The sequence below is a fragment of the Egretta garzetta genome, unplaced genomic scaffold (assembly GCF_000687185.1).
Source record: "Egretta garzetta isolate BGI_Z169 unplaced genomic scaffold, ASM68718v1 scaffold18, whole genome shotgun sequence".
Lineage (NCBI taxonomy): Eukaryota > Metazoa > Chordata > Aves > Pelecaniformes > Ardeidae > Egretta > Egretta garzetta.
This window is the reverse complement of record NW_009260616.1, coordinates 7,133,642-7,145,338: the sequence shown is the minus strand read 5'-3', so window position 1 is coordinate 7,145,338 and position 11,697 is coordinate 7,133,642. Positions and strand designations below refer to the sequence as shown.

The following is an 11,697-nucleotide window of genomic DNA, read 5'->3' as shown; positions in this document are numbered from 1 at the left end:
CCACTGAGGGAGGGGGGGGAGTGAGCGAGCGGCTGCGTGGTGCTTAGTTGCCAGCCGGGTTAAACTACAACACCATTAAGAAGAAAGCTTAAAAAGCAGTGACAGAATAAAAGTTTCAGAATTATTAAGGCGTTTCCTCCCTGTAACATCTCTACAGTTAAATAATATCAAAACAACCTGAGAGGAAGCCTGTACTTCATCTTCTTAGCAGCGTTTTTCACTGGTTTTGGACAGGTGAGCCCTGACTGAGAACTCACAAAAAGTTGACTGCCTTCTGCCCACTGGCGTGTGCATGGATACCTACAACCTTCTTGGAAGTCACAACTCTGAGCTAAAATACTCATCTAATGGAAAAAGAGGAGACGCCAGTTAAGGATTTCCACCACAGTCTTCCAGGCCTGTTGACAGGTAGAAAGGAAGGAAGGATCCATCAAAATCAACTGTTCAAGAGCTGCTGTTGAGGTGCTCGTATCCAGTGAGTGGATATTGCTGCACTGCAATGGTACCAACACAAAGTCCAGCAATGGGTGTTGTGGAAACAAAAAGCCTACTCTACTGGAGGAGGAGACAGAGTTAGATGTTGTCCCAGTAACAGACAGCAGTTTCTTAGGTTGGTTTAAAGAGGGGACTGCACTCTCCTTGAGATGTTCAGCAAGCCAACACACTTGCTTGACTCCTCTCGTCAAGAGTGATAAGGAGGCACTACCGAGTCTGAGTTTTTGTGAGTTGGGTCTCATAGCTTGAGTAGAAGTGGAAAGTTCACCCAAGACCTTTATGTTCCTTCTACAAAAGCTCTTTGCATGCTTTTATTTGCATATTTTTATTTTAAAGAGAAGATCAAAAAGCAGCAGGACCAGTGCTGGTTATCACAGCAGCAACAAAAAACATCGGTTAGGGTTTTTGTCTCCAGGACTTGTTTCCATGTGGATTCTCTGACGTTTAGTGAGAGTGGAACTTGTATTACAACCTTTTCCCTGGAAGAGATTAACTCGGTCTTCTTCTTCAACACCTCTGCCTATTTCAACAAAACTTGTAGCTCCCTGTTTTCTGTAAGACCCCCTCAAACCTTGACCTTCCACCAAACTTGTTCAAACTGGCCACTAATTAAATGGAAGTATTAGAGAGCGAAAGCAGGTAGGGCATGCAATTAATGCAGAGAAAACCTATTTCCGCTACTTTTCCACTTCCTCTTCCCATAGATATGCAGCAGGCTTGGCAGCCAGCACCACCACCACCACCACCAGGTAAAGGCTTCTGTGAAAAGAGGGGGCTCTCGCCCTTTGCTGCCTCAACAAATCGCTCCCTGCAGCAAGAGACAGCCTCTGCCCGTGCGACCTCGCAGCCATTTTCAGCTCCTCCCTCCCTCCAATTTGCTGCAGCGCAACAAAGCGCTCCAAAAACAACGTTTATTTTTCAAAACTGGAAAATGGCACAAACCACCCCAAAGGAGAGAATGACAACGGCATGAGTTCAGCGCGGGCTCGTGAACTGACCCTCCCTGCCAGGGACAGGAAACTGGAACCTCACGGGAAGAGACTGGATGGAACCAGATCGAACGAAAGCGCCAGAAACCGCGGCCATCGATGGCCAAATCCTGCCAAAAGGGTAACTCACCCCCCCGTCAGCCCTTCGCTAGAGCGAGCGCAAGGACTGTGCCACGGCTCTACAGCTATAAACGCCTCCGCTCTGCAAGTCTGCGCATACAGTAGGGCGGAGCAGGCATGTCAAGTAAGGAGAAGTTTAGGGATCGGCAATATTTCCAAATGATAGCTCTAAAGTTGGGGATCAGCAGAGCTTGAACATCTGATTTCAATTCTAAACGATTTTTGATTAGCAGACACCGATGCAGTACCCCAAATACACTTAATAGTTTCTGTTCAAACCGGTATTCTTCAGTAATGATAGAGCTGCTAAACAGGGGCCACACCACCGCTGCTGAAGGGACTGGAAGTTGGACCAGGCAGAGGAGAAATAAACTAAATCATTCTCTTTGAATAGACAGAGCCAGATTTGCCACTACCTTACATCTTGTATAACCATTTAGATCATGTCTACATAGGGTAACTTTTACGAAAACGAAGTTATAAATGCATAATAAATCCATCTAGAAAAATTCCTTGCCTATGAAGAACAGAAAGTCATTTTAATTTGTAAAGTAATAAAAGCCGAATGCCAAATTGTAATGCGAAAATTGAAGTCAGAAGTTCTATGAAGACAGGTTTTCAGAAGCAGTAATTTTTGATGTAATATTTGAAAGTGATCAATTCAAATCCTGCTTTTGAAAAATTTTCTGAGCTTTGATCTTGCTCCAAGTTTAGCCGAGAACAACTATTATATGGCTGACATTAAAAGTCTCAAAACAAAGTGATTTATAATGGAAACAGAAAATAAATCACTATTTCAGAACTTCCTAACACATCGCAGATTAGATCCAGAAGGCCGGACAATGCTGTCATTGAGTATGTGAGCTCTCCCTGCTGCAGCCAAGGACCACAACGCACCGAAGAGCAAATTCAGTTAATGAACTTGCTCAGATATACACAAGGACTCGTGCCTTCCTAGGGACCACTGGTTTTCTGGAAAGGCTCTCAAAGGTTATAACCTACAAAGATTGTAACACGGACCACAGTCAGTGACTTGCAGCAAGTTGAGAAGCAAGGCTTCCTCGGGCTGGAGCGAGTAGAGTCACCAACGCCCTGCTGAAGAGTATTTGACCAGATTTGACCACCAAAATGAGAAAAGCCATTAACATCCTGAATTAATGGGCTTAGTGGTTTTCAAATGAGGTATTTTCATAATGGACATGGTGTGGATTCAGCAAAGTTTGCCCTCTAACAAATACAGCTTCGATTTCAAAGGTTTGATTAGGCTTAATACCATTAGGGAACCATTACTGATTTTATGCTGTTGTTGTTACTGCTTTAACTATCAGTTTCTGAACCAAAAATTGCAGACAGTTGGCTTGACCAAGAGTCAAGGTTTAGGAATGCAAAAGCAAATCCAAGGTACAGATGAGCTTCAGATGTGGACAGGCTTCACAGGGTTTAACAGGCTCTCCAGAGTTTGTCAGGTCACAGAGGCTTTTGGGGGGGGGCGTGAGCGCACGCGCGTGCGCATTTGTTCCTTTGTGTTTTTTGTTTGTTTTAAACAGCACTGGCCTCAGTCAAAGCAACTGGAATTCATACGAGCAGTCATTGCATGCAACAATTAAAAAAACCTCACAACAAGCTTTTGTTTTATTGTATACCATTTACAAAAAACCAAAACAAATGAAAATGATCTTCTTAATAAGCAATCCTTGATCACCACCACGTGTTTCTAAAACAGCCAGATGTTCACAGTTTAAGAAGCCAAATACTACTACTTTTTTGTAAACATTAATGGTGAAAGAACAATAATAATGGTTTTAGTCAATCATCATTAGTACTTGAAAGTACAAATATAAATTAAATAAGACTCAAAAAACTTGTACAATAAAATCTGCTATAAACAAAGCTAATTAAAAAGAACTGGTCTCAACCTGTGTTGTGGGTTTCATCTTGTTTTAAAATTAAAGGCAGTATTTATTTTTCTGAAGCATCCAAATGAATGTTGATATCCAGATGTCCTTACAAAGAAACACGATCTTCATTCTTTCCTCAATTTTTAATCTGTTTATATTATACTTTACTTCTGATTGTCTTTTTCTTCCTTTGCAATCCTCTTTGTCACACCACTGAAATACTTCTCACGGAAAGAGTTGTGTCCCCTGTATGGCATATACTGACCATCCAACGAGTAAGAATTCTGATCTTGATCCTGCATGGTATCAAAATGCAAGCATTAGATTTTACAGTAGTATGTTCAGCATGTATTGCCATTGGTTTTCCTCCAGACTTTTTCAAACAATTACAAGCAAGAGTAAAGTTGTGGGGTGTTTTTTACAATTCAGCAGCAAACATTTAACTCACTAGATAGATTAAAGAATTTCAAAACCAGAATGCTAAGGTCTCCATTAGGATTAACAAGACCATACACGTCCTACTGCAAAGCCTTAACATTTAAGAGCAATGAAAATTCATATGCAATGGATTCTCATTTGACATTGATCAAATACAAGCTTTAAGCAGACAAGGGTTTTTTCGGTGGTGGTTTTGGTTCTTTTTAATGTACTCATTCAAATTTTCATTGTTGTACTCTGTACAGCAAAATGATCCAAGTTGTCAGTACCAGACATTTGAAGTTTTAACAGTGCTGCATCACTGGAAATATCTCAGCTAACATCACCAGAATCCAACCCTTGCATGAATGAACGACAGCACAGGTACTATGCCATGCAGACTTTATAAAGGAAAATACAAATGTTAGTTTCCAGAAAAAATACCATCCGGAGAATTCAGTCACTCAGAGGTTTGTGGAAGGCAGATACAAACAGAAGAGGTACACAAATGACTAAAATGAGTTCCTACAGTTACTGAAGTGCAATCAGAGGATATTTTTTTTTCCTGCATAGTATTCACGTACTTCTGGAAGTTAAAATTGGCACAGTAAACCCCTACACATATCACCCATTTGACATCAGGCAAGAACATAGTTTAGAAAATTGGCCCATTATATATACAAAGGTTTAATACATCGTGTACTGTGGCTTTAAACAATTAAGATTCTTGTCAACTAACATTATCAATACTGTAAGACAAACAATACATCAAACTCTAATCTGAGTGCTAAAGAAAACTGATGGCAACTTTTAAAAACAGTTTTACACTTATGGTTGATGTTAGTTTGTTATGCTCAATAGTAAGATGGAACTGAGATAAGCAGCCTCACGCAGAACAACTGAACTGTGCAAAGAGAAAATAAAAACAAGCATATGACAGTCCTAAACTTCTCTTCCACTGAATGTTTCTTCTCAATGCATCCTCATTGCTATAATTTTTTTAAGGAATGCAGCAACAGATTGGTTCATTACTTAAGTTCACAGTTCAGAGTTATTCATATTTGAAAATGAGGTTACTGTGGAATGCTTTAGCATATGTAGAAGGAACATGGAAGCAGATTTAAGTCAGTATTTTCATACCATGAAAGTATTAAAATGCAAGGATGAACCGAATCCTAGTGGATAACCTCCCCCTTCAGCTATTTTGTTGCCTTTCCAGGCTTTCACCTAGCAAGATCAGTGCCTCATCTTGCTTTGGGTATCCCTAATAGGCATTCTCTAAAGAAGTGAAACAAAAGGTTTTTCAACACAGCGAGACGTTTGTGTGCGTGTACAAGCGCCCTCTTCTGGACACAACCAGATACTCCTATGAAGTAGTTCTCTGCTATCCTAGCAGATACCAATAGCACGCCACTGGCTTAAATTAACTTGCTAAATGTTAAGTGCCATGTGGATATCTAACATGTAAAGCATGTACACCAGTAGCAGCAAATTAGTTCTATTTAAATACTGCACTGTTGGAAAGCAGTAGGAGAAAAATGACCTCAATAAACCCACTGCGGACACAGTACCATCTGCTGTCTTTTGGTCGCCTGTGAGAGACTGCCATCTCCAAGACCATTCTCAGGCTGATAATCAACAGGATTTTAACATGTCCATGGGGGAAAAAAAAAAAATTACTATAGACAGACCAGAAACAAGGAGATTTAAGACACACTCCTCTCACAGCCAGCATGTTCCCACTTCTCCAGGACTCTCATACAGGGCCACTCTGAGGAAAAGAGCAGTTATTCTTCCCCTGAATTTGCAGGTCAGAAATCCTTCTTTGACCTAAACATGTAATATATTTTTATACCTTTGGGATGTGTTTTAATGATAATTCCACATAATTTGCTTGTTTTGAGAAATGGATGGGATATTTGATCCTCAAGGATAATGATATTTGGGTCAACAGTATTTTAACATAAAAATCAATCCCCACAACCTCCAAGGGGTCACACATCTGTACACCATTCATCTTGATTCCTTAAGTAACAAAATGCTGATTCAGGGTGAAGGGAGGAAGGAAGAAAGGAACTACCCACCTCTACCCCCAAGCTGGTTAGGGCAAAGAGAGGACATGATATGTAAGAGAACAAACCTCAAGTTAAACACAGGTGTAAGAGGAGCATCTGCATTCATCAGATGGAAACAGGTTTGGTACATCACTCCACAGCAGAATCCATTTTGTTAATCCAGGCCGCATCAAAACCTATACAAATCACTGCTCACTATGAGAGGAGATCTGCAGTCAGGCAAGGATTTCTTGGGAGAGCTTACAAAGGAAGCTGCTGGCCCACATCACAGTAATTCCAGCTTAAGGGCTTCCATTCCCTACCTCTCCCCTGTACAGACATGACTGCCCCATAAAGATGGTAATTGCTTTAAAGAAAAATAACAGATTAGGAATTGGTTCTTAAAAAAAGGGAAAAGAAAATAAGAAGTCCTGAACTACCTGGAGATGCTACTCACTGTTGACATTTACTAGTCAAAACAGTTTCATGAGCAACATGAAAACTGATCAAACTAAAAGGAATTCTTGGATTTTAGAGACTAATGATTTCTGAACAAATGCTAACTTAGAGTGTTTTATATCTACATGGGGAGCCGAATGGGTACAATCTGAACACTAGGGATAGGCTGCATTTAACTCTAGAGAGATAAGAGCTTGTGAAAAACGATCTTCACAAAACAATCTGTTGTGACTGCACTAGAGTTTGCCTGGGCATCAGGCACCAGCTCGTTTCACTAAGGAATCCAGTCAAATACCCTCAGTTAAGCGCTACCCTGAGTAGCATAAATTGGTAGAATATGCACTCTAAATATCTTAGAAGCATGTTTTGCAGCAAGAGAAGCTATCATACAGAGGGCATCAGTGTCAACTCTCCCTCAAGTGCATTAACTGTCCAGTGCAGTTGATACAGATTTTTTTCTTTTTCCTTGCTTTTTTTTTTTTTTTAAAGAAAAAAGTTCACATTCAGGCAATGGAGTTGAACCACAGTGGTTTAAGGGAGATAGTCTCTTTCCTCCTCTTAACATGACAGACTGGAAAAGGAATAAGGAATACTGCTTGTGATACACAGCTGCATCTAGGGATGAGTAGCTTCTTTCACTTATTTCCTCTGAAACAATTGTACATAGTTTTCAAGGCATAAAGTTTGTAATTGGTTATTCAACACAAAACAGAGAGACTTCCCAAGAAATAATTTCCAAGACTGATCAGCAGTGATCAGCCTACTTGGCACCAAGTCAGCTCTTTCCCCAGTCTACCAGCACTACCAAGGAGACAAAGACTTCTTCCTTTCTTTGCAGAAGTCAGAACTGAAGATGTTCGTTAATCCCCGGTCATTCTTTCTCATCATCCTTGGTTCTCCCTTTGAATAATTTAAGTACTCAAAACAGCACACTAATTGCAAACAACAGTTATCGCGTGAAACTTTTGCTCTGAAATGTTTTACGATGACTTCTGTGACAACTGAAAACCAACAAAGCTCTTGTCAAAGTGCATGCTACCAAATTGCTTTTAGCTAATTTGAGTTTTCAATTCAACACTTATTTGCTCTAAAGACAACACTAAAAAAAGTGTTACAGATCTCCAGTAAATAAAGAAAGAGGTAGAAGATGGAAGAGGAAGCTTAAAGATAATGAGAAAGCTTTGTTTTCCTTTAAATCTGGGCAAATATTAAGTGAATCTAGCATGCCTCAGTTCAGCCCCAGGGTAATTACTCACATTCAGGTTTTGTTTAAAAAAAAATATTCCTGGCCTTATCACAGCTTCCTACCACTCTACATCTGGTGCTGGACAGTAGCTATAGAAACCACTTGTACTAATGTTATATAGCTATAAACAACACTGAGCCGTTTCCAAATCAGGGACAACAGGGTCATATCCAGGAACAGACACTGCTAAATTCGGTAGGAAAAATTCTACACCAGTAACGACTCTGGAGTGACCGTCTGACATGGAAATGCTGGACCCATTCAGCATGGTGGATTTGTACACACGATGCTTCAGAGTCCTTCCATGGGCAGTCATATGCTCAGAGTTGGTCTTTCAGTCAAGTTTCTGTTTCATCTCGCTACATAATTTCTAGGTGTCTCCCTCAGCCCTTGTCAATTACAGATCTCTCCTCCAATATTTTTTTTTAAGAAGTCCTGATCAGAAACTTAAGGACTAGTTAGCATTTACCAACCAAACAGACACCATATATTTCTGTAAGACAGCCAGCAGACGGATGAAACAAGTAATTCAGCAATAGCTGAAATAATTCAGCATGGGGAAATCAACAAGCCTCAGAAAACAGAAAGCTAGACATACTGTTGTAAAGAAAGAGAATGCCGAACAACCCTACAGTTAAACACTATTAGTACGACCACCCCTTCTGAAAAGAGCTGGTTGATCTCCAGATACAGATTCCCAAGAACCCTTGTGTGGTAATAATGCTGTAAGTTTTTATACTCCAGTTTTCCTACTGATTAACCACTTACCAGTTATTTGACATCTAAATAAAAAATAATGATGACAATTCAAATATAGGTGGCACAGACTGAGACCTTTCAGCCTTACATAACTGTACTTTAAGGGTTTTGAAAAACAAATTGGCACAATGGAAGGTGTATTTTCACTTGATTTGGGCTGGAAGAATTGGTTCAAACCTCCTCTGACAGAAAGCAGAAGACTGGACTCCTACTAGATCACAACTGACAGACATTACAATACAAATCTACTTGGCCAACAACTTCTTATTCTCCCAACACCACGGTATTCCAGTTCTTACATATGAATGCCTACAGTCTTTGGAGAGCTGAACTGGTGTTTTTACTGCTTCAAAAGAGCCTCCCTTCACAGTTCAATGAGAGTAGACTCACACACAGTCCTGCCCGCTATAGTACCAATTAGAAAGTTTAATTTCAGGTTTAGAGAGATACTGGGGAGATCCATATCCATTTAATACCAGAAGAAGGGATGCTAACGTCCACAGAAAAAAGTAATATATCAGGCTAGTAAGCTCTCACCTCGTATCACTTCTGTTTTGTTCCTCTCCCATTCCACGCTCCCGTTCTTCACTTCTCCAACTCTTCCGCCTTCAGAGTTTTAGAAGGCTAGAAGTCACTAGCTGGCTACTGTTAGCTGCCCTCAACAACAACTGCCTTCATTCACTTTTATTATTATCACTACAATTGAAGACTGGGGAGGAGCGTAGTTACTAATGACCACCGTGGCTGTCCAAAAAAAGCCTTACATGTTAAAAAACAAACAACTCTTTGGCTCATATTGAGCACACGCTGGAAAAGTCTATTCATACCAACACTGGGTTCAGTAAGAAATCTTTTCCAGTGGCATGATTTCATCACAAACTTAAATAGAACAGACTGGATGCTTACAAGACAGTGAGTTATATACAACCTTTTGTGATGTTTTTAATCCAATATTTATGATCTTCATGCTTATGATTAATTATGATAGATCAATACTTCAACTAGATGTATTCATTTTTTACATTCACTTTGGTCTTCTTTATATTACAAGGACAATCAAATTGCACCACCAATTTCACGTTCTGTAACTCATTGAATTCATCTCCAGTTAAGAGTTTAGAGTGTTAATAGTGAAATCAAATTTGCTGTGAAATCTGCAATTCATTATTGGTGGCAAACACTGGGGAAACAGAGGGACTGCATAATGATGCTACATGATTTGTAAAACGTCTTAGCCACTTGCAAGTACTACACTAAGCTGAACTAAAGGGCATTTGTGAATGCCTCTTACAAACTAGTTCAGTAAAGCAGACAGGAACTGTCTGGAAACATAAATAAATGCTTGTATATTCATAAAAATTCACTCCTTCATTTGGGAAAACCAGCTAAAGCTCCGACTATTTGATTTTATGATTATATCCGGTGACTCAGAACTATCCAATTCAAAAGTTGTTCAGGATATTAACACAGGAAAAAACACGTCCCAGGTAAGGGACACTGGAGTGGGGAAATCCTAGTTAGACACCAAACAAGACGACCCTAAACCAAGCAGGCACTAGTCAAGGAGTCAATATGCATTTTATTATTTGGACAAGTTTCACATCGTCACAAACAGTATGTGGGTTCTGGTATCTTTAAATTACCTAAAAGACATCTGGAGTTATGAGTGTAGGCACCAGCACAGTTTTACCTAAGCAGTATGCCTGCCAACTATCTCAGGTGCTCAGAGCTAAGCATTTCCAGACATGAACCTGTCAAAGCACGTACTGATGCGCAAAACAAGAACAACAAATGATGAAATTCTATTCACAGAAGGGTGGACATGTTTTTTTAAATTAGAACATGTTATCCTACAGCACTGGCAGTAATAAAACTCCTGCAGAAAACCTCTATGAACACCCTGAAACATACATGTCAAAGACTACCCTCTTGGTTTGCTACCGGTGAATTTGGCAGCTCTGGCTCTGAACTCCACATACAGTGTTATAAAAAAACTTCAGGTGTTGCTTATGAATCTCAGTCATCATTAGCATTACGAAGGCAGTACTGAAACCCTGCTGTGTTATTAGTGCAAGCACCATGCAGACATAGCAGTCTGACTGTATCTCCTGTCATTTAAAAATCGCTCTTCCAACTAACAGGGAATGTACTAAAACCAGTTGCTCACCATTTGCATGTGTTTTCATTAAGAATTTGCTTCACTGTTGTTTAGCATCTCTTCTAACAGTATCAGGTGAAAGAAGCAGCAAGAATAGAAAGGAGACCTGAATACAATATTCCCTGGTCTCAGTGCCTCGGGAGAGGCACTTAGCATGTCCCAAAACAAAATAAAAAGCCAACGTGCTTCACTCTACTTCTGTCAGAGCTACAATATTATTTCAAACACTAAAAAAGTACAACTCTAAAAATGAAGTAACAGAACTGAATATGGTTTACCTGTACTGCAAGACCCACAAAGCATTTACCTGGGCATCAAATTACACTTTGGAATCAATGGAAACTTAGGCATCTCTGTGGATGGAATTCACCGAGTTCAGTTTTCCAAGAAAAGCGCATGCAATTTTCACAAGTAACCCTATGTTCAAAGATCTCTTTCACACTATTAAGCTGCTAGATTAGGCTGAAAATTTTATCAAAATCTGAGGAGAAAAAGGAAAAGACCAAAACCAGAATGGTCCCTTAAATCACTACCCAATTTATTTTAAAGAAATATGTGGCAGCTTTACAAAAGCTCTAACTCTCATCATAAAAAACTCAAGTGTGATAGAAATGAGGATCAAATGCTGAATAGCACAAACTTTTCATGAATGCAACAGCTACTATTTTACACAATATAATCAAGAATTCAAGCTTACCTTGAATTCTTTCACCTTTTCCATGGTTATCAGCCGCCTTGATGTGTGGCTGGAAAGCATCTGCTCGCAGTTGCTAATAAGTTTCAGGCACGGGTGGCGGGGAATGATCTCTTCTGTGTATCTGGAAAAAATAAACATTCATAGAGCGGTATTCATGAACTGGAACACTTGCATCTGGAACAAAATTCATACAGATTCTTCACACAATGGCTTACACTAGAAAGTTGCATTGCATTTTAATCTGATTAAAGAAATTCACATATTAGTGCTCCAGAGTTTTTTCTTCATATATTCCAATCATCTTGTGACATAAAATGTGTAGAATAGTTTAAAACCTCACAGGAAGGAGCAAATACACACATTTTCTACATGTATTTACATGATGTTAGTGTATGCATACAGGCC

General features: G+C 39.7%; 1 protein-coding gene across 6 annotated transcripts in view; it reads right to left on the bottom strand.

Annotated features, from left to right (window-relative positions):
* Positions 1 to 3,285: 3,285 nt before the first annotated feature.
* TRMT11 (tRNA methyltransferase 11 homolog) overlaps positions 3,286 to 11,697 on the bottom strand; it is a 40,108-nt gene continuing 31,696 nt past the window's right edge. For 5 of the 6 annotated variants that reach the window (XM_035900720.1, XM_035900721.1, XM_035900716.1 and 2 more), the window contains 2 exons: positions 11,293 to 11,413; positions 3,286 to 3,798 (listed from right to left, as the gene is read on the bottom strand). In XM_035900720.1, the coding sequence (XP_035756613.1) occupies positions 3,667 to 3,798; positions 11,293 to 11,413 (253 nt within the window). In that variant the 3' untranslated portion in view covers positions 3,286 to 3,666. Of the gene's footprint in view, positions 3,799 to 11,292; positions 11,414 to 11,697 lie in introns of those variants that run through there. The other variant, XM_035900718.1, reaches the window with a different exon arrangement.